Raw genomic sequence first — 23,817 nt, forward strand, 5'->3', positions numbered from 1 at the left:
GTGAATTCCTGGGCTGGAGGCTCAGATTTGCGCGGGTGGGAGGGATGTTTGCTGTTGCTTTTCCAGCTTTGTGTGTTCCTGCTGAGCCTTACCTTGCTGCCGCTCCTCTCCGGCGAGGCCGAGGAGGTGGAGGGTGGTATTCGGAGCTCTCGGTGCCTCCGAGTTATTTACCGCGTCTCGGGCTCCAGGAGGGGTGGGCAGTAGTGCGGGGCTCTTTCCTGAGTGAGGCCCCGTGGGCTTCTTTACTAAGTGAGCAAACAGCCTCGATGTCCTCCTGCGTGCTTTTTCTGTGCTCAGAGAGCAACTTGAAGTTGAATAAGGCACCCTGGATTAAATAAAGTAACTTTGAAGATAGTGCAATGCTTAAGATTTCGGGAGGCGATACGCTCGTGGCAGGTTAGCTTGAGTCAAGTGGCTGAAACTTTTTTGTAATAGAGATAAGCCTGTGCTGGCGCCCCAGGCCGTGGGGAGGTGACAGCCGACCTCAGCCAGCAGCAGCTTCCGTGCGTGGTACCAAAGCGCTGAGTAGCCTCGCGCGGGGGGACTTGGTGGCCAAACAAACCCTGAGCTGGCGGCCACGGGTGGGGGGGGACACGAAAGCGAGGAATAATCTCCAGCCTCGCAGTGGGAGTCTCAGCATCCCCTTGTCCCAGAAGCTAAGCTGGCCGCACGGAGTTAGGAGAGTCGCCCCTCCCGCTCCCGCCTGCACCCCGGGAATGGCTGGGAGCGCTGGGGAGCCCGCGGGAGCTGGCACGGGGGGCCCGCGCTGGCGAGCGGGCTGGTGCGTGCGGCTGCCAGGCTTGCTGGGGGGGGAAGCAACGCTGCTCTGGGGGGAAGCCAGCCTGCTGCTGGCGAGGCTGTGGGTGGGGACCCCGGGGCGCCTGGGTCACCCCATGGGCTCATCCTCCCAACCGCAATGGATGCTTTTCCTCCTGCCGTTGCCTTCCCTCTCCTTACGCGGTTTCCTTCCTCGGAACGACGACCTCGATTGCTCAGAGGAAGCGACGCTCAGCGTTACATAAATGGCTGAGGATGAGCGCGAGCCCTTTGGGAAGGGCGATGGCAGGGAGGGCACGGCTCCAGCGAGCAGCCGACCCGGGGGAAACCAGAGCCGGTTCGCGCTAGGTCGCCGGTTCTAATCTGGCCCGGATCGGCACGGCTGGAGGCGCGGGGCTATCTGGTGACAGCCTGGCAGACCGTGCTCCCTTCCCCGTCCTCCCGCACGCGCCCCTCCCCAGGCTTTGGAGGAGCCTGGCGGATGCGTGGTCCCAAACCAGGAGGCTTTGCCAGCCGCTCTGCCTGGCCACACAAGCACAGAGAGAGAGGAGAGGGCTGGAAGGGGTACGTGGCTGCAGCTGGGCCCCGTGCCCCTTCTCGGGGGTGATGGCAGCCCCTTCTCCGCTGCCTCTTCCCTGCCTGTGTCCCTGTGCAGGCCAGGAGGTGGTTGGTGGTAGCTCTGCTAGTGGTTTTGATCTCCTTGCTCTGATTCCGGCTGTGCCACTGGGTCGTGCTCAGCTCCTCGCCTGCGAGCAGTGGGCCCAGGAGGGCTCCTGTGCCAGCTACAGAGGGTATCTGGGGTCCTGGGGGGCTGACCTTCACAGTTATTTCGGAGGGCCAGTGCCTGCACAGAGAAGGGAAGGGTGCTGGGCAGGCTGAATGGGTCCCAGCAGGGCAAAGGACTTCGGCCAAGCGTCTATTTGGGTGCTGTTGCTGGGAGGGGAGAGGAGGGCGGGAGCTGTCATCCCCCAAGCCCACGCAGCGTCTCTAGGGCGGGCGCGCCGTGCCTGGCCCCACGGGGCACAGGTGCGTGAGGCTGCGCCCCTGCCCCGCTCCCCCCCCCCAGGGCAGTGGCATCACTTTGCCGTGCAGCTTGTTGTGCTCGGGGTCACCCCACGGCAGCGACTTCTGGAGGTTTTCGCTGCAGGTTCTTCCCTCTCCTGTTAACGTGCGGATGAGCCAAGTCCCGCCAGGACTAAATATAGTCAAAGTATTTGTTCTTCGGCGCGGATACGGAAGCTGTCGCGATGGAGCGTTTCGACGGTGCCGGGCGGTAAAGAGCCTTTGAAGCCTGACTCTGCTGTTCCCCTCTGCAGGTACCGGCTTTCCCGTGCCGTCCTCCTGCCACAGAGGCTGCCGCGCGGCCGCGGCCAGGAGCGGAGGCAGGACCGTCGCCAAGAGGAATGCCGGAATGAGGGGGCTAACGAGCAGCAGAGAGAGGGAGGATTCATAATTTCCAGATGGTGAGGAGCCCGTAATCCCTTTGGGAAGAATTAGGGACTCATCAGCACAGCACAGCCTGGCAAGGGAAGCCAAACATGACACCTCCGTCTGCGGGAGCTTTGCGCAGGTTCAGCTGAGAGGCCAGAGGCGTCCCCATGCAAACTCTGCCGGCTCGCCTGCCCCGCGCCGCCTCGCTTTGTCTCGTGGGGCCCTGCTGCTGCCAGGAGTCGCTCCCCGCGCACTGAACTATTTCTCCTTTTAATTGATTGCATGTTCTTCAAGGAAACTCCATCCGGGTCTCACTCTTCCCGAAGCGGAAAGTGACTGGCCGCTGTTAGCAGAGAGACGACTTCTGTCTTTTTTTTATGTCCCGGGGGATTGTAAAGCATCTCTCTTGCTGGATTTCGCCTCCCATCCGAGTGTGTTTTGAGGAATTACAGGCCTATTCCCATGGCTATATAAACCACGGGGATCTGAGGACTTCTTCCTTCCGCGCCGCTGTCGCTCCGACCTGTCCATGATGGGGCGAGAGCAGGAGCTGATTCAGGCTGTGAAAAACGGGGACGTACCTGGCGTGCAGAAACTGGTGGCCAAGATCAAAGCATCCAAGAGCAGTAAGTACCTTGGCGCGGAGACGCGGGCGCTCTTGCCGCGGCCCATCTGTCCCGCTGTGCGTTTCCGCCCTCTGCGCCTCGCTGTGTCCTGGGCGCGAGGCCTGGCACTGGGCTCTGGTGCGGGGACTGTTGTGCGTCCAAGCCGGGGGTGTGAATACTGGCTCTGAACTCCGGTGTACGAGTTACGCGGCGGCTGGAGGCGGGAGCGCGAATCCAGCCCTTGCCGATGGAGCTGTAAATGATCCTCCCAGCCGGGCTCGGGTTCCCTTCGGGCTCCGGGCGCCCCGAAGCGTGGGACGGCAAGCGGGGAAGGGCGAAAGGAAATCACGGCAGGGGAGAAAGCAATGCCGCTTGGGGGATGCTGCCGCAAAGGGTCTTTAGCAATTGCCACTCGCTCCTGGCCGTATTTATCTTGTGAAAAATTATCGGCTGAGCCGGTCGGCTGGAACCAATCGTCAAGCCTTGAATTTCAGTCTGGTAATGTTTAACCCTTCAGCAGAGCTGTTCTTTCATGTGCTCTCGGAAAGGTCAGCTGCAAGCATGAGCTGGGATGAATTTCAGGCCCAATCCGTGCTGAACGTTTTGGTGGGCTGGGCTGCGAGATGGGGGAAGGCGCCCCGTCGCTCCGGCTGAGGCGTCGCGCGGACCTGGGGCTGCCGGTGGTGGGCAGGGGTAGTTGCTTGCTGCTCAGGATCCCAAAGGGCAGCAGGGTATCGCAGGCGCCACAGAACTGCTGCAGGAATCAAGGAGGGGATGAAAAGGTGGCGCGTGGGAGCCCAGCCCAAGCGTGAGGGAACGAGCGTACCCGGTGTCCTGAAGGCAATGAGGGCTGGTGGAAAAGCTGCAGTTAGGAGCGCAGCAGCCCCACGCGGTCGTACAGAGATCTTCCTAGACCCCTAGCAGCGTTGCGTGGCCAGCGGACAACCTCCTGGTTAGGAAAACCCTGGTCGTTTCTGGCTCTGGAGACCTAGAGAGGAGGAAGAGGAGACTGGAAGAAGTAAATGAAAGGGTGCTTGCAGCAGTGCGCGATGGGAGGAAGCCGCACGGATCCTGCCCGGGCCGCGGGGCTGCGGGCAGGGGATGCCGAGGAGCCGTGCTGGGGAAGGGGAGACCTAGCAAACCCCTTCTGCGCGCTCCGTTTGCAGCCCGAGGGAAGTGCGACTCCGGCTGGACCTGGAGGCTGAGAGGGAAGTTAGTGCGGGCAGAACAGACCTGGGGCTGCCTCCCTGCTGAAAGGCGTTTGTAAAAAATAACCGAAGCTCCCCTGATCCCCGCGAGCGGCGAAGGCAGGGCAGGGGCAGCCCCGGCCGTGCTGTGGGGCGCTCGGCCTCGGGCCGCCCGCGTGGCGGCTGCAGGACCCCCTCGTCGAAGCTTCGTGTTGGCAGGGGGCTCATGGGTGTGCAGGAAAACCGGAGGAGAGGAACACCCCCAGGGAGGGAGAAGGGAAAATCGGGCAGGGAAAGAAGCATTAAGACTTATTAGGAGCAGCTCAGGGCGCTGAGTGATGTAAGTTAGGCTGAGGCTAAGCTCCCTTGGGTCAGCTACTGGCAAGCTTTGCCTGGGGCCCAAACCCTGCAGTGCCGATCGCTGGGCCTTTGGGAGGGCTGAGCCGCTGCCTTCTCCCTCCGAGCACGTGCCGAGTCGGCTGGCGGCGTGGGAGGCTGCCTGCTGCCCCCCCCCCCCGCCTGAGTCGGGGTGCTGGGGGTGTTCGGTGCACGCCTGCCGCTCGGAGCTGCGCTGGGTCGCGGAGCCGCCCACCCCGTGCGGGACGCCGGGCGCAGTGCTGCTCGCTTTGGGGACCGGGGAAGGTCCCGGGGCTAGAGGGAGACAGGTCTGTGTTTGCGAGGGGCTTGGAGGACGCCCCCGGGGTGGTAAATAGCGGCAGGACGTCACGGTCCCGCAAGCAGACGCAGGCGCAGCCTGGGTCCCGGGCTCTACTTATCTTCCCTTTATTCCTTTATAAGGAGGGGAGCAGAGCCCAAACCCCCGCAAGGCTGCTGCAAACCCTTTGCAGGGCTCACGCGCCCCCAACCCGCCGTGCGGGCTTTAAGCGGCCCCGGGGGCGCGTGGCCCCTCCACGGAGGGCAGCGCTGCTCCCTGTCCGATACATGCTCCTCTCCCTCCTGCCGCTGCGATGCCGCACAAGCGGAGCATTTGCTGCGCTTGCCACTCATCGAAGCGCCTCTCCTGTGCGACAGGCGGAGATGCTGGTTTTTAAAATCCCTCTAAGAGTCCTTGGGCTGTCTCGGAGGATTCGGAGCTGCGGCTCTGTGACGAGCCCTCCGGGACTCCCTGTGCCTAAAAAAGTCGCTGTACGTAAGCAAGAATCGAGCGCCAGTCCCGGCCGCGGGAGCTTCGGGGCCGCGGTGTTTAATATTCCCCGGGCGCAGCCTCGTCCGCGCGCAAGCGCTGCCATACAAGTGGGTCGCGGCACCTGTTATTACGGGGTGGGCAGGGGGAAAGTTTGGGGGCAGCGGCGGGAGGGGAAGGGCAGGCGAGGGCTGGCGTCCCCCCTGCGCGAAGGGGATGTCGGGACGCTGCCGTGGTCACTTGTGCAACCGAGGAGGGGACGTGTCTCCGGCCGGTCCCGCCACCCCAGCCGAGCCTGGGCCGAGGTTTCCCCCAGGGCGGCAGGAGAAACGTCCCTCTCTCTAATTTCCTCCTCTCGCTTTCTCTCCCCTCCCCTCCGTGTCTGAGCACTCTGGAGCTTAATTGAAATTGTGAAACGACCCGTTGCGGCTTTGGCCTTTCTCCCTGGCCATCAATCACCTCCCTGGCTGGCCGCGCTCGCTCCCAGTGAGCCAGTCGGCCGGGCCAGGGTGGCCGCGGTAGCCCGGGAGGCAGCGAGCTGCGATTCCTGGGGGAGGCGAGAGGTGGAGGGATGGGGGAAAGGGGGAGGGCTGCCCGGGGAGGGGGGGACGCTCGAGAGGGTGCCGAGGGCTGTTTTGTCGGAGGAAGGAGCTTGAGCGCCCCGGCAGGACCCAGGGCTCCGTGCGTCGTGGAAGGGAACGGGAGCCCGGCTCGCTGTTTGCCTTCCTGGAGGGAGTGGTGAAGCTTTTTGTTTAAATGGGCGCCAAGTGCAAAGAGAGGGTGACAGCTGAGCAAACGCGGCGCGTTAAGCCTTCAAGGACGGGGAGCGGAGGCTGCCCCGCCGGGGACTGAACCGCTGGCTCTGGGAGGGCCGGCTGCTTTCGGTCTGCCGCTCGCCCCCCATTTCGCTGCCCGCGTTGGGTCTCACAGCGCCTCTGGGGGCTCCCAGGCCTTGGATATTTCGAGGGTGCCTTGCCGGGAGGCAGAACGCGGGTGCTGCTTGCCCAGGGACATGGATCCGGCCGGACTCTGACGTGCCAAGTTGTTCAATGCCAGTGAAATCCTGGAGGGTCTTGGCTTTATTCTGCAACCACGCGCCTGGGTCAGGACCCGTCATCGCGGCGTCCCGGCAGCGTGGAGAACAGTAAGGCTTCCCGGAGAGCCCCCTCCCTTCCCGCTGGCCGTGGTCGCGGCCCTCGGACACCGCTGTCGCTGCTCCAGCAGGGCAAGCGGTGCCAGGAGTTCGCTGCACTGCGCGGGCACGGGAAACCTGGGGGAGGCAGATGCACGACCCTGGCCAGGTCCCGGGCAAGGCCGGGTCTCAGGATGAGTTTCCCGGTGTCCCAGATGGGGTGTCGCTCCTCCCCTGCGCGTGTGCTGTAGGTCTGACGTGCCGGACTGGCCGCGCGGCTGCGTGCCTGAGAGACACCTAGAAACTCGGCCAAAAGTCCCTCTTCCGCCGAGACGAAGCTGCGAGCGGGGAGAGGAGCGGAGCCCCGAGCGCCAGGCGGGAGATCCCGCCGCCTGCCGCAACGTGCTCTTACACCAGCCTGCGGTGGGTGGGAGGGCGCGAAAGCAGCTTCAAAGGCTCCCGCGTGTGCGGCTGCCTCTCCGCCGCCCGCCGCGGGGATGGCGGCGAGGCAGCAGCTGTGTGTGGCAAGGGGGGAGGAACGGGGGGGGGGGCGAATCCTTTCGTCCTCCTCCCACGGTTCCCGGCCCGGCCTCCTCGGGTGCCAGCGCCGAGTCTGCTTGGGGTTTTCTGCTCCCCTCCCACCCCGCCGTGGGCCGGCAGGGCGCTGCCGCTGTGCCGTGCCGTGCTTCTCGCCCCCGCCGGGAGCCCGGCCCTTTGGCAGGTTTTCACCCTCGTTTGCAGTCTCTCTCCGGGGGAAGGACGAGCCTGGCACGGGCGGCAGCCGCCGCCAAAGGAGTTGACGTGCCATGACTCCGTGGTTGCTTTCAGAGCCGGCCCCGGACGGTTGCTGTGGTTGGAAAGGGGCCGTGACCGGCCTTGGCTAGCTGTGCCCGGGGCCGGGGCTGCCTTCGGTGCCCCCGGAGCTGGGGCAGCCGTAGCCGCGCTGCGCTGAGCTCAGGGAGATAAGCCGGGAGCAAACAGCGTCACGAAGAGAGATGAGTGGTGCGCAGGAGCGGAGGAGGCCATGCCAGGCATTGCCCGGCCCCAGCGGATGGGCTTCCCTGTGACCGGCTGCCCGCGTGAGCCAGGGAGCTACATCCCTAAAAAGCCTGTTGGCAGGGTGGTGCACTGTTCCTTGCCGGACCTGCTGCCTGTGTGCCTCCCCGTCGTCCTTTGCCTGGGCTCGGTGCAGGCTGGCCGCACCGCTGCGCCCTTCTGCTTCGGCTGAGCGCTCTGCCGCTCCCGTGCCCTGATGCTGAGCGGCGGCGGGCGGCAGGCCGGGCTTTGGGGCAGGAGAGGGGTTTCCCTCTCTTGGGCATCTCCGGGTGCCTCAGCCCGGCCGTGGGCTAAGACCCTCAGACGAGGTTCTGCGCTCCCCCCTCCCCTGAGCTGCGGGAGGCCCAGAACCAGGGGATGATTCGGATGCCGGCGGCTCCGAAACCAGGCGGGGAGGGGGACGCCTGCGCCAGCCTCGGACTGAGCGTGCCTGCCCACGTCCCGCGCACTCTGTAACGGGGACAGCGCTCCAGAGGGCTGCGCCAGGGGGGAGGAGAAGGAGGAGGAGGAGAGGCAGCGGCAAGGACACTGGCAGCACTCGGGGCCATCGCGGCAGCGGCAAGCCCAGGCTGGGGCCTCCGGCTGCTGCCCCGGGTCCAGGGCTGTCGAGCCCTGAATGAACGGGCAGGTCAGCGTCTGCCCCGCGCGCTGGGGAGGGCCGCGGCCGCCTCCGCACGGCGCGTTTCTCCCTCCTTGTCCCCCAGCCTGGCTAGTGCCGGGATTTCCCCTGAGCCCCCCTGCTTCAGCTCCCCGGCCAGCCCGGCAAGGAGAGCGGGGGGCGGGCAGCAGCGGGGCTGAAGGGCCGGGGCAGCTCTGCCGGAGGGACACACAGGTACCGTGTGGGCCCGGGGGCGGCTTTTGGCTGGAGCTGGTGCTCTTGTGCCCTTCTGGAGCTGCCTGGCCCGGGCTGCAGGCAGATCTCGGATCCGCCATTCCCAGCTCGCAGCCCGAACGCTGCGCTCCCTGCGCTGCTGGCCCTGGGGGGGGAAACGTCCCCCCCAGTCGCTGCCGCTCACCGTGACCTAGAAAGGCTGTCTGGGAGCCGTCCTCCCCCGCGGCCCTCAGCCTGCTGCCCCGGCCCGGTTTGGGCGAGAGGCTCCTCTCCGCCGTCCCCCGAGGCCTGCGACCCACATGGGTTTGGGCACCCGCCAAGTCCTGCCGAAGCTGGTGGCATCGCTCCTGCCGGCTCCCACCGAGGCCTCCCGTGAGAGCGCCCGGCGCAGGGCCGGGAGAAGGCCTCCGCGGGAAGCGGGGAGAACTATGGAATTCCGGGGCGATTGACAGCGCCGCCTGACCGCGATGGTTCCCAGCTGGCCGGGGGGCCAGGAGCGTGTGGGGCAGCGTCCCGGCAAAGGCCGGGAAGAGTTAAAGCGGCGCTGGGTGCCGGGCGCGTGTGCGTGCGTGCACGCTCCCCGCTTTGTTTTTCAAAGCGCCTGGCCCAGCCTGGCCCGGCGCCAGCCCCGGGGCTGCCGCTGGCAAACCGCGGCTCCGGCGAAGGAGTAGGAAAGGGCAGAAACGCAATAACAATAAACCGCCGTTGCTGGCTCCGGCGGCAGGCGGGGGGTGGGGAGCCGAGGGGCAGCAGCTGCCGGCGCCCTGCCTCCCCCGAATCGCACCCCTGGCTGGGGAGGCAGGGACCTGCCCGAACCTCAGGCTGCAACGTTGCCCAGGCCGTGCCGAGGTGTCCCGGTGAGTCACGGACCTGTCTGGAGATGCCCGGCCTGCTTGGAGACGGCTCTGCTGGAGCGATCTTTACCCGCCGGTGAAGGGCGAGACGCCCTCGCACATCGCTCGCTCCCTCGGGACGCCCGGGCGCGCGGCAGCTCGGTGGGCACCGGGAGCTGCCTGCTGCCACGCTTGGGGCCGCGTCGAGGGCGAGATAAGGGAGCAGGGCAAACCTGCGCGTGGCAGCTCCGGGGCCGCTGCGGCAGCGCGGGCCTGGCGGGACACGTCCGGGTGCGTTTCCACCAGGCCCTGCCGCCGTCTGCTGCCTCTCCCTCGCGCGGCCCCGGCCAAGTCTGGGCAGAGAGCGCGTGCGCCGCCCCAGCCGCGGGTTTGCGGCCCAAACGCCTGCGCCGGCGTCGCACCGGCCACACTCAGGAACGTCGGCGTCGCCTCTCAGCGCAGCCTTGTGCTGGAAGCAGCAGTAGCCACCGAGTGGGCAAGGGACCAAATTCCGACTGGTCCCTCCAGCCGCCCGCGCGGCTGGGCCGCGGTCTCGTAGCGCTGCCCTTTGCTGCAGGGAGCGCGGCTGCCAGCGGCCACGTCATAGATCTGGGCTTTTCCATCTCCTTTCACAGCGAATCGATACGTGTGCGTGGAGGAGGCGTCGCGGCTCAGTCCCGGCCCCTTTGGAGTGGCGTTTCCAGGGTCCTGCTGGTTCCCATCCTTGGGCACAGCACGCCTGCTGGCTCTGCACAGCGAGGCCACGTGATCGCTGCCGAAAGGGGCCAGAGTCCTCTGCAGTGGCTAATCATTGCCCGAGCTGCGGCAAGCGGGTGCCCTGTGCCCCCGAGAGCGGCGCGGGGTAACTCGGGGGCAAGCGCGCCATGGGAATTGCTGCAGCCTCGGGCCCAGGCTGCTCCAGTCAACCCAAAATACCTCCTCTTTGGGTTTGTTCTGGATGAACCCGCCTGACTTCCCTGAACTAGGGCCCGGTTATCCCGCTGGATAAAAAAGAAGGAAAATGCTCCTCCTTGTCCACAGAGGCTGTAAAGTGAGGCCGCGCAGGCGCAGAGCGGTTTCTGGGCTGGGCTGCCCTCGGGCGCGCCGCTCCGGTGCAGGGACCGGCTCCATCCCAGTGGGCTGAGGAGCTGGAGCAGAGTGGCTGCCTCTCACCCTGCTCTGTACCTGAGCCCTGGCTCTGCTCCGCCACAGCGGGCCCTGCGGCCTCCGTGGGGCCAAACTCAGGCCAGGTGCCCGCGTCGCCTGCGGGTTGGGTCTGCGGCGAAGGCGGCTGCCGCCTCCCAGGTGCGGTGCTGAGCTCGCTCGGGGCCGGTGCGCTGCCGTGGGGGGGCCGACACGCAGCCCCTTCCCGTGCTCTGCTGAGCCCTGACACATGGCTGCACACGCGCCTGCCCGCCGGGGCCACCGGGGAGGGGCACACGGCTTCCCGGGCCGCCGCGCTCCCTCGACGCCTCGCTGGCGGGCTCGGCGCCGAGGCGAAGCGCTCTGCCCACGGCGCCTGGGAGGGGGCCAGGCGGGTGCTTTCCCGCGCGGAAGGCGGAGGGGAGCGGGGGCCAGTCGGCCGTCTGCGCTCCCGGAGCCGGGTGCCCCGTGATGAGCAGGGAAGGGCGGCAGGGCACGGAGGGAGCTGGGACGACCCTCGTCCCCCCCTTTACGGCCCCTTCCCCGGCCCATCCCGGCCGCCCCTCCGGGGGCTGCTGCGAGGAGGCAGGGTTTCCCGTGCTCGGCTCCCGCATGCCGTCTCCTCCGCCAACTCGGGCTTGCCGGGGCCGTTCCCGACACGCACCCGCCGCGCTGCGAAAGCGTAAACAGATCAGGTTCCCGGCAGGGGTCCAGGGAGCCGGGCAGGCCCCGGCTTGCGGCCCGTCACCGCTCTGTCGATTTGGGTCGTGCGGAGCGCCAAGGGAAGGGGCCGGCATCGAGGGGGCCGCGTCACGGTCCCTGCGCGGAGCCCACACGGGGCTTTCCTGGAGCCGGCCACGTGGCGGGATGGGAGGCAGGGGGATCCGGGCTGCGCTGGGGGCGCTGGGCTCTCCTGCAGCAGGATGCGCCCTCGGGGTGCCCGTGTCAGTGAGACCCTCGCGACCCCCCCAGTCTGTCCCTGCCCCGCAGCAGCCAAGATCTGCTTCGCCCTTCGTTCAGCCTTTGCTCTTCCTCGCCGTCCTCTTCCTCCCTGCAACCGCTTGGGAAGTCAGGGATCAGTCAGACCGGAGCTCGGCCCGGCCAGATCAGGGATCCCCAGGCCCAAAGCGCCCCCGTGTCGCTCCGTCGCAGTTGTGCCCCGATGCCTCCAACCCCACCGCGCGCCAGCGCTCGCCCGTTACGCGGTATTGAGGGGGGCCGGGGCCGCCCTGCGCCGCCCTCTCCCCAGCTGGTCCCCGCGCAGCTGCCGGCCCGGCCCGGCCCTGGCCTCCCCGGCGCGGCCCCCGGCGCTGCGAGCGCGGGCCGGGCAATGCGAGGAACCCGCCGGAGCAGGTGGGCGGCGGGGGGAGACGCAGGAACGCGGCGCCCGGAATAGCTCGGCGTCTGCCGAGGCCCACGGGGGGCAGGCGAGCCCAGCACGGGGGCCCCCAGCGTGGGCTCACCGCTCCCGCGAGCCGCAGAGATTGCCGCTTCCCCAAACGGTGCTTCAGAAGGGGGGGTTGGAGTGCGCGCAGCACAGGGCAGGATGGCACCGGGGGCCCGGGGCGATGCCTTGCCCGGGGCGCGCGCTTTCACTAGCCGGCGAACGTCTTCAGCAGGGGATGCTCCGTCCGGCGCAGCCTGCAGGCATGTGGATCCATGCTGATCGGCGTCAGCCCCGCGCGCGGGGCACCACAGCCCGTGCCGCGGGGATGGGGCTCGTGTGCCTCCCTCGCTGCCGCGGCCGGCAGAGCCATCCTGCGCCGGGCACGGCATGAGGAAAGCCGTGGCGGCCGGGCGCTTCGAGGAGGCGATTCTTTCTCCTGCTTTGCAGCGCTGCTCGGAAAGCTGGGACGGACAGATGGACAATTCGACCCGGTGGGCAAAGAGCGATTGCTCTGCGCGCGGGCAGAGCTGTGCTGTCTCCTCTCGTCCTCAGCAGTGGTGTGGGGAACAGCCTGAAGGCAGGTTCTTCCCTCCTGGGCTGCTTGTCCCAGCTCTGGACGAAGCTTAGCCGTCGCCAGCGGGGAGCGGGAGCGGCACAGAGCAGAGCGGGCCGGAGAGTTCAGCTCGCCTCGGTCTGTGACCTCGCGCAGGGGACGGGAGCAGCGTGGCCGGTCGGTGCCCTCGGCGCCCGGGCCGGCCCTGCCTCGCCGCTCTTCGCGTCGCCGCTGAGGGCGTTTGGAAAGGAATCTCACCCGTCCCCACGGCCCGGGAATGCTGAGCTGCCAGGGCACAGAAGATCCCATTGCTCCATCCCAACCCAGATACCACAAATGCCCACAGCCCTGGTGCGGCTGTGGGAGCTGGGCACCAGGGTGGCATGGCTCAACCGCCCGTTCCCTGCGCCGGGAGTTGGAGGCTGTGGCTCAGCTCCCTGCAGGAGGGAAGCGGGACGGAAGGGAAAGGCTGAAGCTGGATCTGGACGCGCCCGTTTGCTGGAGCTCTCGGCTCCGGGTCGCAACTCAGATCTAGCCCTGGCCTGCGCTCTGCGGGGTTTGCTGGAAGGTGGTTGAAGGAAAGGAAGAGCCTCTCGTTTGGCCTTGGCAATCCCGGGGAGAGGCAGCAGTCCCCTGGGAACGGAAACGCTTCTTCTGTAGCGAGGAGAAAACTCCCTGGACAGAGCCTGGCGCCGTCCCCCTGTGCCCTGCCCAGCATGCGTGCATCCCGGCGGACCCTGCCGTGCGTTCCTGGACGGGGCTGGCTGCTGGGAGGATCCGCTCGCAGGGTCGGAGCTTAGGAAAGACATCTGCAAGGTATTTTTAAACGCTTCTGATTTCAAACCCCGTCTGCGCAGCCGCAAGCCGGGAGCAGCGGTTTGAGGTCAGCCCTCAGCTCCAGGCAGCTGATGACCCGTGCCGTGGCGGCAGAGGGGGAGCTTTCGGGAAGGTTCGGTTCCCGCGTGCCCCGGCGCTGGGCCGGCGCCTCGAGGAGGAGCGAGACGAGTGACGGCACTTAAAGCGCTGCCCTTGCGCGTGACCCTGAGCAAATCCTTCACCTCTCGGTGCCTCCCCTCCCATCCTGCGCCCGCCTTGCCCAGATTAGAAAGCATCCAGAGTGGGGACGGCGGCTCGACGGGGCCTGCTGCCCGCGCACCGCGGCTTCCCTGGGGCCAAAGGGGGAGGAAGTCACGGGGTTTCCAGCCGCATCGTCCCCAAGTACCGGCTCCACCGGCCGGAGCGGCACCCAGACACCGGCTGCCACGTGCCCTGGCCGGCAGCAGCCCTGGGCGTGCTGGGCTGGCATTAGTGGGATGGGGAGCTCTAGGGCCGCGCCAGCCCCGTACCCCGGAGCCCGGCCTTTCCCCGGCAGCCCTGGCACATGCATGGTTTGCTGCGACCATCGGAGCTGTAGCTTGGCGATCTGGATGCTTGTTTCAGTCCCCTGAGCTTGCAGGTTTTTGCCAGCTGCTCTTGGCTGTTGTCGTTTTTGTCTGGGGCTTGTTGTTAGAACCATAAAAATTATAGTTACCTGCTCGAGTGTCAAAACCCTTCGGGTGTAGGTGGGTTGCTGCGTCCCTGCCCGCCCTAATTAACTGTTGCTCAGCAAATCTAGACTTATTGACCTGCCCTAATCTTCCCTTGCAAGGCAAGATTTGGGCTGCCTGCGCCTGTCGCTCGCCTCCCAGATCCCCCTGCCCAGTCGGTATCTTGGCGGCAATGAGCTTCCCAGCCCTGGACCCCAAGGAGCTGCCGGGAAGAGGGACCCCGCGCCGGGCTGTCTCGCTGTGCTCTCCCCCCGCGGGAGCTTGCGGTCGCACCGCTCGCACGGGCTCCCTAACATCCTGCTTCCCCTCTTTCTTCCTCCCATTGAATGTCTGCCGGTCGGATTTTTTTCCCCCCAGGTGCTGCGGTTTGCAATTTTCCCAAGCTGAACCTGCCTCGGTTTGGCCTCCACCACGTTCCTGATCTCGCTGCGTCCCTTTGTGTTATTTCCCTGTCCTCATCGATCGCTGCTCTGGGCAGCGGCACCTGCAGATCACATTAACGTGCCGTTTGCTTGGCATCACGTTAACGAAAGCGCCAAGGGCGTCTGTAGGATGCGGCTGCCTTTGCCGGGCGGCTCGGAGAGGTACCAGAGCTCGTGCAGCCCTTTCCCGGGCTCCTGAGGAAGCGTTAACACTGAACGGGCTGAACGGGAGCCAAAGCGCTGCGAACGCTGGGTCGGACGCTCTGCTGACCCTCGCGTCCCGCGGCCTCGGAGGTGACGGCTCGCCGGGTGCGCAGGTGGGGCGGCCGCGGCCGGGCGCCTCGGCCCGCCGGCCGGCCTTTCCGGGGCGGCTGCGAGGAGCTGCGCTCGGCTGCTGGCCCCCTTCCTATCGCTCCATCTCTTCCCGCTCCGGGAGGTGTCCTGTCCTTTCGGAAGGATGGGGGAAATGGAAAAGGCTCCACCTCTTCCCTCGGCAAATAGAGCTCCACTGAGTTCATATCCTGGAGAGCGGAATAGCCAGGTCCCAGCAGGGACGGTGACTTCACCGCCCGGTAACGTGGTTCCCCGGCCAGCTGGGAAAGGAGCCTTCCTATCTCCGAAGGAGCCGCCTGGCTTCCCCCACCCAAAAGGCTTTACCAGTTGTTTCCAGCCCGGCAGGGGCCGGGGGGATGTGGAGCGAAGGTTTCGGCTCCGGGGGGAATGGGAGTTCCCTCTCCCTCCTTGCTCGCGTGCTCAGCCACCAGGGTGCTCGGCCACGGCGCGTCCCTGCCGGGGTGGCCAGCAAGGCTGCAGGAGCCGAGCGCTTCTCCCGCCCTCCCGCCGGCCTTGGGGCTCGTCGGGGAGAAGTCGTGCGCCCGAGCAGACCCCGTGCACGAAACGGAGCGATCGCCCTTAATCCCCCCACCGCCCTGCAGGGCCTCGGGTCTGTCTCAGGGCCCCAAATTTGGAGCGGGAGCAGCTTCCGCCAAGGAAGGGGCAAATCCAGCTGGGTCTTTCCGGAGGCCTTTCCAGCCCTGCTTTCCCCCAGGGCTGTTAGCCCCTCGGCACCCGCTGAGCGGGCCGGCCGGCGCGCCGGGAGCCCCGGCTGGGGCTGGCCCTCGGCAGCTGCGCGGAGGGGGACAGGCTTCCCGCGGTGGCTTTTCCTTTCATTGTTCTCGGGCCCTTTGCTTTTCACAAGCCGGGTGTTTTTTCCTGCTTTGCTTGGGGGGGAAATGGGGGTGGGGGAGGAGGGGGAAATTGGGGCTCTCGCCCTGCGGCCCAACCCCAGCCCTGGGAGGCCTGATCCCGTGAGCTGTCCCGGCTCTCCCAGCCCGGCCGGCAGCGGCCCGCGGAGGCAGGCAGATGTCTCGGGCCTCTCAAACTCTGCTGCCTGCTCAGGAGTCGCTGCCCGGCTCCTTCGATGCACGAGGGTGGCAGAGGATCTCTGTTGGGGCAAACCGGGCACCGCTGAAGGGTCAATACAGGTGACAAGCGAGGTGGCTGCTGGCGAAGCTGGAGGAGCGGTTGCTTCGCCCGTGCCGGCCCTGCCTTCCCCCTCCGGGCTGTAGCAGGTGGGTGGGAGAGAAGCAGTAAAGGACCAGTAAATCCCTTCACGGGCAGCGGGGTGGCACCCGCTTCCCCGTCACCCTGGTCGCCTCTGAGTATTGCAGGAGAGGCCAAAGCAGGTGGCTCCATGGAGCGCAAAGCTGCCGGAGAGGAGTCGGACGTGCCCATCGTCAGAGCCAGCTCGGTGGCGGAGCAAGGCAGGCTCAGGACAACCGTAAGCTCTTGGATTTGAGGGTGAAGCCAGGGTTAAATCACGGTGGCCGTTATGGTTAGGGACGAGGGGTTTTGGTGCGCGTGCCGGCTGTCGAGCGGCTTGGAGAACATCGGAGCAGCGCTGGCCCTGCTCGGGCCGGGCAGTGGCCGAGGGGTTTCCTCGCCACCCGGACCCCGGCGATAAAGATAACGGCTTCGTGGTCTGCCTCGCGCTCTCCCGTTGCTGCCGTTTGCCCTGCGCCGATGGGAAGGTGCCGCCCCGATTGCAGCCTGCCGGGCTCTGCCGGTCAGCCCGGCGGCCTGGCGGGGCAGCAGGCTCTGCCCCGGTGGCTCGCGTCGCGGAGGACCCGTCTGGCTCGTGGGGACGCTGGCAAAGCTGCAAACCCCAGCATGAGCCTCCTGGGGCCGCGCAACTTTGGTCGAGTTCCTCCATACCTCTGGGGCCGAGCTCCTTCCCTATCAACCTGGGCGAATCTCTTCCGAACTCGTTGGGAAACGGTGCTTTAAGCAGCGGGTCTGGGGGGACGCGGGGCCGGCAGGAGCCCCGTGCGGACCATGGCGCTCAGCACCGCCAAGCGCCCCGCCACGAGGGTGCGGAAACTGAGGGTAGGGAAACTGAGGCACGGGGCGAGAAACGCGCGGTGCCGGGGCTGCGCAGTCCTTGTCCCCGGCCCTCCCCGGCCGAGCGCCTGGGATCCGGCTCCCACCGCCACGAAACGCAGCTGCGCACGAGGGTCCGAGAGGCCGAGAAGCGGCGCTTGGCCGCCAGGACCGCTGCGCCGTGCCGGTAGCAGGCGGCCGGGCTCCCTGCGCAGCGGCCGCCGTGCTGAGGAGCACGTGGGCCCTACATTTGTAACCAATTTGCTGGAGCTCTCCGGAGGTGTTTCCTGCCTGCCGCTTGGCAGCCAGGCTCCGTACAGAAGCTCGCTGCCTTCCCCCGAGGCCTTGCTTAACCCTGGCCGGCAGCGCCGCGGCCACGTGCTGCCCAGGCGGGAGCGCAGCCGGCCGGGGGGGCCCCGGCTGCCGGAAGGGAGCGTGAGCACGGAGAGCTGTGTCCAGAGATGCTCCTGGGGTTGTGCGAAGCCTTGTTTTTCCCTGGAAATCTCAGCAGTGTCTAGGGCTGCTGGTGCAACTCGGCCCGGGACCCGTCTCCAGTCTCCCGGCACGGGTCCCTTTCGGCTCTTCCCAATGACTCCTGGGCCTTTTCCCTCTCACTCCCCAGGGGGTTTGAGCTCTCCCGGTGCGGACAGCAGGGCGGCAGCGCTGTGGGTCAATCTTTAGTGTTTAGCATCCAGAGGCCGTTCCATGCTGGCATGGCTCCGGTGAGGATGAGACCACTGGGCCACTGGAGCCAGGAACTAATTTGAGGAACGTTCCTTGGTGAGAGCAGTTAAAACGTAGGAATTTTGCTTTACGACTGCTGACAGCTGCCTCCCCAGGGAGGGATGGAGGGAGGCCGGGAAACCTCCCTCTGCCGGACACGCCGGCGGCCCCGGCCGCTGCCCTCACCAGCAAGGATCGGGGCTGGGATTTTGGGGTTTCCCGGGTCTTTCTGGTGGCCGTGCTGTCACACTCCAACTCAGCTTAGCCTCCCGGCTCACATGCACCAGCATCTCATCCATTGCTTCCCAAGCAAGAAATGCAGCCTGAGCTCTGCTCTCCTCTCTGGATTTGAGTTCCCGCTGCCTAGTGCAGCCTTAAAAAAAAATATATATATATATATATATATATATAAACTGATGAAAAGGCGGGCGCGCTGCAGGCCCAGCCCGAAAGCTTTGCTCCGGGCTCCGCTGCTGCTTGTGCTCCGCCGTGCCGTAAGGGCTGAACTCTCCGCGCTGCCGGGAATCCGTCCTTCGTGGCGTGAGAAGCAGAAATTGCTCCTGACCAGCCACATCCCTCAGCTCATGGCCAAAACCGACGGTGTTAAGGGTGCAGGAAATAATGGATTTATGGGTATTTCCGTGACACCAGGCGGTGTTGGTTTAGGAATCAGTCCGAGTCATTTAAGACCATGTTGGTAAACACAAGTAATGAAACCCTCGATATCATCTTTAATTTCACCTCAATTGCGTCCTTTGGAAATCCCATGGCAGCGAACGCTGCTCAGCCCTTCCTGCTCCCCCTTGCTGCAGGATGAGTCCCCAGGCTGTGAGAGCGGCAGGACGAGGTCTGTTCCCACCGAAGCGGAGCGCTTTCCTGCCTCTACTGTCCAAGCAAAGCGCAGTTCTGGCTCAGAAAATGACTCTGTAAAACAGGCACCATGGGGTTTGCTGTTTATTATCTCTCCGTGACTCAGAAGTGGCCGGTTTACAAATGAAATGTTATTTTTTCCTAAGTGGCAAGCCAGCGGACCCAGCTTGGTGTTGGAAAGCCTGTCCCGGTGCTGCTTTCCTTCGCACGCTCCAGTGCCGGGGATGCCGCTGCACCACGGCTTGGCGGCGCTTGTGCAACGCGATAGCGAGCCTGGCCGTGGGGCCGAGGAAGCTGCTTTTCCTCGGCGGGGAACCCAAATCTTTGGCTTTCTGGAGATAACGGGCTGGAAAGAAAAAATGAGAGCGCCGCTTCGTCGCTGGCGCTGAGCGATGGTCCCCAGGGAGCAGGTTCCTCCAGGGACTTCGCGGGCTGACGGAGCTGAAACTCATCACAGAGCTGCTTGCTAGTGTTTGGAGATGAAAAGCCCCTGGAAGAGCTAATTACGGTGATCCCATCCTGATCTTCTCAGCTGTGGTGACTAGTCACAAATCCTTCACCAGCAGCCACTCAAAGACCATTTTGCATTAATTAGCCTATTTACAAAACATCTTAAATTGCAGTAACGAACACACCATTCCTTGGTTTCCTTTTAATTATCCACTTGCATAAGAAATGAGCCGGCCCCCTCTTTGCTCCCATTTCCAGCAGAAAGGGCCACGTATCCTTCTGGCCACACGGCACATCGCGGGTTTTTTTGCGGGGGATCTTTGTGCGAGATGGACAGAGATGTGAGAGGAGGAGGAGAGGATGGATACAAAGCCGGACCCCGGAGCTCTGCGAGCAAGAAGGCTCTTCTCCGATAACCCAGCAAGTTTCAGGGGGTTCGAGGCGGCTCTTGCGGCCCAGGCTGAGAGCCCGGCTGCCCGTAGGACTGCGCTATCCCGTAGGAAGCAATGCAGCAACCTGCCAAAGCCTTTAGTTCTTGTAGGCTTGGTGATGGGGCTGCCCGGAAAAGCAGAGGAGAAACGATGGCATTTCTTGCCCCCTGCATACCTCCATCCTTTCTTTCCCTTTTCACTTAGCACTCGAATTCCAGAGATGTTAATCCGCTCTCCACCCCTCGGCGGAGAAGAAAACGTCCTCTCTCTGTGTGGGAGGAAAGAATTCATTTGAATTCATTGCGGGAAAGAGCGGGGAGCTGAGGACCGCGCGAGCCCGCGCCGAGGGTGGGGTGAGCGTCCTCTGCCGCTCAGCAGCCCCCCGGCGAGGCGGGAGGGACGGGCAAGGAGACGGGACCGTCTGCGATGGCACAATCCTTGCATTCACAGCGCCGGTGTTCGGCCCCAGCCGTCGAAATGCCAACGCTCTGCTCCGTGGGCCAGCGCTTGGCGGCAGCCGGGGCGAGTGGGGAGCAAAACGTCCCTGCTCAGCACGTCCGGGCCGCTGCTGGCTATAAATGGCAGCGTCCCCCGAGGAGGCGACGGAGGCGCCATCGTGGCGGAGCGGGGCAATGCGGACGGTGGGGCCCATCCCCTCCCGGGCAGGGGGCCGGGAGCGGCTGCGGGGCCGGGGCCACCGAGTCCTGGGGGATGGAGGGAGGAGAGGTGTCTGAGCCGGAGCTGGGTCTGCTCCTCAGAGGGACTGCGGAGGTGACAGGCGAGAGGCCGGAGAGCAAGGAGGCGCCGATGGGATGGGGCAGGCGCTGTTCTGCGCGCTGGCAGGTTGGTGGGGCTGGCGGCGAGCCGGGGCGCAGAGGGAAGGGGCCGCCGGCCGGCGACGTCTCTGCGCCCTGCGGTCAGCTCCCAGGAGGAGCGGGGCAGCCGGGAGGTGCGCCTGTGCCACCTGGCTCCTCGAGAACGCTCCCCAGCATGCGTGGGGTGTCCTGCTTGCCCGCGCGGGGCCGCAGGGCCCTTCCCCTCCCCTGACTCTCTCCTCTTCTCTCTGCAGAGCTCCTGGGATCTGCCAAACGCCTGAACGTGAACTACCAGGATGCGGACGGGTGAGTTCACCGCGGCCCCGGCCTGGGGATGCCGTTGGGCTGTCACTAACCTTGCTTGGCTCCTGGTTTCGGGTCTGGTTCAGGGGAGCCGATGGCTTTTCGCAGGGCAGCTCTGCTCGATACCAGGTTAGTTCTGCACCCTGCGGCTGTCGGACGGCCTTGGAGGCTGGCTGCCGAGCCTCGGGGAGCGCGACGGCGTCCCGAGACGATGCTGCTTCCCGAAGCCCTGCGTAGCCGCGTACATCCGAGCTCGGGGCTTCACTTGAGCCGTCCTCCATGTGGGCTTATCCAGCAGAATCCTTCCTAAAACTCTTCTGCCTCCCCCTCGGGGGGCATCGGGTGAAAAAGGCAGTGAAATGCCTTCCCCCATGTGCTTGCCGCGTACTGGTGCGCTCGGTCACTGCACAGAGCAGCCCTGGTGCATCCGGCTGCAGCACGTGCACGTGCCTGCGCCTGTGTTTAATATCCCAAGAGCAAAATCCCTTCGTTCGGGGGGGGTTAGAGAAAGGAAAGATGAGGTTGCTAAGTGACCACAGCATATTTGTGTAGCTCATCGCTTCCAAAATCCGAGCGCTTAATAAGCTGGGTACTGAGAGCTAAGGAAACCACAAAGGCCCATAAAATAAATAAGCACGTTATTCCTATTGAATTAACTCTGACCCATAACTTATTAGCCTTGTTTTATGTGTTATTGTTGTGCCTAATTTCTACATGTTTCCTTTCGGAGGACTCTGTCGGAGGACATGTCAGTTAGTGATGAGTTGGAGCTAGCCGACGGGGGTTTAACGTGTGCCGTGTGGCTTTGTCTTGAAATAATTCTGTGCAGATGTAGCTTAATGTAAAAAATGTAATAATAGAAGCGATGATCTAGTTTTGTTAGGGCACGGGGCTTGCGGCTGCGCAGGGTCGGCGATGGGACCGCGTTTAGATACGGGCTCGGAGACATGGCGGCCGCGTGGTGGCCATGTTGGTGGAGGGAGCAGCCTGGCTCTGCTGCGGTCGGCACTCCCTCTCCGGGACGCCCGGCACCAGCTCCCGGCCCGGGAGAAGCATTTTGGTGTCGGAGCCAAGAGCAGGAGCATTTTCACCGAGCGCCTCGGCGTGTGCCCCAGCCGCTAGGCAGCTCTTCCTTGGCCGAGCGGGACCGGCTCCGCGGGCCTCCGAGCGGCCGCGGGAGCTGCCTCCAGTCCCGGAGAGCTGCTGCTCTTCCTAAGAGGTCTGGGGACGTGGGAACGCGCCCCGTGGCCCTGAGCGGGGCTTTGAGGGCGTCTTGGGACCATTGTCGGGAGCCGACCTCAGGGCCAGCAGGTCGGAGGTGATCGGTGCTCCCCGACCCAGGGCTGGGCGCGTTCGAGCCCTGCTGAGCACGTCCGAGCCCCGGGCCGGCGCCAGCCCCCAGCGCTTCTCCGAGCGGCGCGCAAGCTAATCCGCGGCGGCGCGGCAGCTCCTCGCTCAGCCGTGGCCCTTCACGTGACGGCGCGGGGGGAGTGCTGCGGGCAGACAGGCCTCTTTCACAGCCCCGAAACACAGGGCTCATTCATCATCGCTGGCCTCACGCGCTCTGCCGTGGGCTCTGGCATCCCCGCTGGCCCGGGCAGGGAGACGAGGCCGTTTGGGGGGTGACAGAGGCGCTCGGGGGCGTAAGTGGGGCCCAGAAGTTGCCCCCAGGGCCAGTGCGTTTGCCAGGTGCTTTAAGCACCGTCCGGCTGTGCTGTGGAGCAGGGAGTTGTGTCTCTCCGTCGCCTCTCATCCCGCCTGCTTTCCCCCCCTGCAGAGGGCGGCTCGGGCGAGGGATGTCGCTCGTGGGGGGCCTTGGGGCGCGCGAGGTGCCCACACTTCCCTCGCCGGGCCCTGGGGGATGGCGGGCAGGGAAGGGTTTCTCTCTCGTGCCCTGCGGCCCGGCGGCAGCGGCGGCAGGGAGCGCGCGGCGCGACGGGGAGGGGGCCGGGCTGCAGCTGAGCCCCTGCCTCGCGCTCGCAGGTTCTCGGCGCTGCACCACGCGGCCCTGGGCGGCAGCCTGGACCTCATCGCCCTGCTGCTGGACGCGCAGGCCACCATCGACATCAAGGACAGCAACGGTAAGGGGTGTCCCCCGCGCCCCCCTCCCCAGCCCTGTGCTCTCGCGCCCGGGAGCCGCCATCAGAGCAAGGCCGCGGGCCTGCCGGCGCCCCGGCGAGGAGCTGGGCCCCGCGGGGGCTGGCGCCAGCCCTCCCAGCCCCTCTCTCGGCAGGGATGCGGCCCCTGCACTATGCCGCCTGGCAGGGGCGAGTGGAGCCGGTGCGGGTGCTGCTGCGGGCCTCCGCCTCGGTCAACATGGCCTCGCTGGACGGGCAGATCCCGCTGCACCTCTCGGCACAGTACGGCCACTACGAGGTGGTAAGTGAGACCTGGCGCCCCGCGCCACCCCGATTTGAGTCTCTCTGGGGATCTGCGCCCGTGGGCCGGGGTCGAACCCGCCGCTTCGGCTGGGAGGGAGGCAGGGCGTAGCGGTGGCGGAGGCCAGGCCGGCTGCTGAGCCCCGGTCCCCGTTGCTCCCCCGCAGTCGGAGATGCTGCTCCAGCACCAGTCCAACCCCTGCCTCGTCAACAAGGCAAAGAAAACCCCCCTGGACCTGGCCTGCGAGTTCGGGCGGCTGAAGGTGAGCGCTGCGACCCCCATGGGGCTGGGCCGGGTCTGTGCCTGCACCCAGCATCTCTCCAGGGCGTCATAGCAGGAACAAGGTGCTGCTCCAGCGGGAGCAGGCATCTCACGCTGGGCCTGGCCGTGACTGCCGTCCTGGGCCCTGGTGCCTTGCTAGCAGCTCCTGCCTCCTCCCGCAGCTGGGGAGGCTGGATCCGACCCCACGAGCTGCAGGGTTCGCTCCCGACCCTGCAGCGGGGCAGCAGCAGGCCGGGCGAGCATCCAGGAGTCCTCGCTCCCGGTTCCCCGCAGCTTCTCCCCCTCCTTTGCTACCGTTTAAGCACAGATAGGTTGAGCTCACTCATCCCCGCAAGCCCTGAGCGCCAGCTTGGCTCGGCTGCTTGAGATCCCCGGCTCGGCCAGCGGGGACAGGCCTCCTTGTGCCGCGGAAGACCCCATCCGAGCCGGCGTAGCACCGCGGGGCTGCGATGGAGCGCAGCCAGGCAGACTGTCCCGTGCCCCACCAGGGAGGGGACCGTGGGGATATTTCCATTTTTGGAGTATCTGTAATATCTGCAGCTATAAACAGGGCAGTAAAAATAACTCCTCTGTGCCTCTGGGCTGCCCCAAGATGCCGACTGTCACTCTGGGCTTGGAGAGACCGGAGCTTTTTAGGGCTTGGTCTGAAAAGCCCAATTATGGGAAGACTATTCCTGGCTGCCATGGCCTTTTGTAGCCCCTGCCCCGTGGCCTCGCGACAGCACAGCCCCTGCCAAGCGCTGTCTCTGTCCGTCCAAGCCCTGGGGCTGCAGGACAGACGGGACGGACAGGACGGGGAGCGCAGGGCAGGCCCTGAAGGCGGCGTGGCAACCTGCGTGCGAGCCCCCCGCCGGGGAGGCTGCGGGCAGCGTTTCTCCCCCATTTCTCACCCGTCACCCCCTCGCAGGTGGCTCAGTTGCTGCTGAACAGCCACCTGTGCGTCGCCCTCCTAGAGGGCCAGTCTAAGGACGCGACCGACCCCAACTACACCACCCCGCTGCACCTCGCGGCCAAGAACGGGCACAAGGAGATCATCAGGTAACTGCCCTCGCTGCTGTCCCCGGCCCGCACGAGCCCCAGGCACCACCAGATCCCCAGAGACCCTTGCAGGACTTCAGCCCTGCTTCTTCCCAAAC

The 23,817-nt window shown here is 65.8% G+C and overlaps 1 protein-coding gene across 1 annotated transcript in view; it reads left to right on the forward strand.

Moving 5' to 3' along the window:
* Window positions 1–2,501: 2,501 nt before the first annotated feature.
* CASKIN2 (CASK interacting protein 2) overlaps window positions 2,502–23,817 on the forward strand; it is a 29,862-nt gene continuing 8,546 nt past the window's right edge. Inside the window, exons 1-6 of the mRNA XM_067308409.1 lie at window positions 2,502–2,834; window positions 19,972–20,023; window positions 22,004–22,101; window positions 22,254–22,399; window positions 22,566–22,661; window positions 23,589–23,719. Of these exons, the coding sequence (XP_067164510.1) occupies window positions 2,738–2,834; window positions 19,972–20,023; window positions 22,004–22,101; window positions 22,254–22,399; window positions 22,566–22,661; window positions 23,589–23,719 (620 nt within the window). The 5' untranslated portion in view covers window positions 2,502–2,737. The remainder of the gene's footprint in view (window positions 2,835–19,971; window positions 20,024–22,003; window positions 22,102–22,253; window positions 22,400–22,565; window positions 22,662–23,588; window positions 23,720–23,817) is intronic.

The sequence above is a fragment of the Apteryx mantelli genome, chromosome 19 (genome assembly GCF_036417845.1).
Source record: "Apteryx mantelli isolate bAptMan1 chromosome 19, bAptMan1.hap1, whole genome shotgun sequence".
In the NCBI taxonomy this organism is placed as follows: Eukaryota; Metazoa; Chordata; class Aves; order Apterygiformes; family Apterygidae; genus Apteryx; species Apteryx mantelli.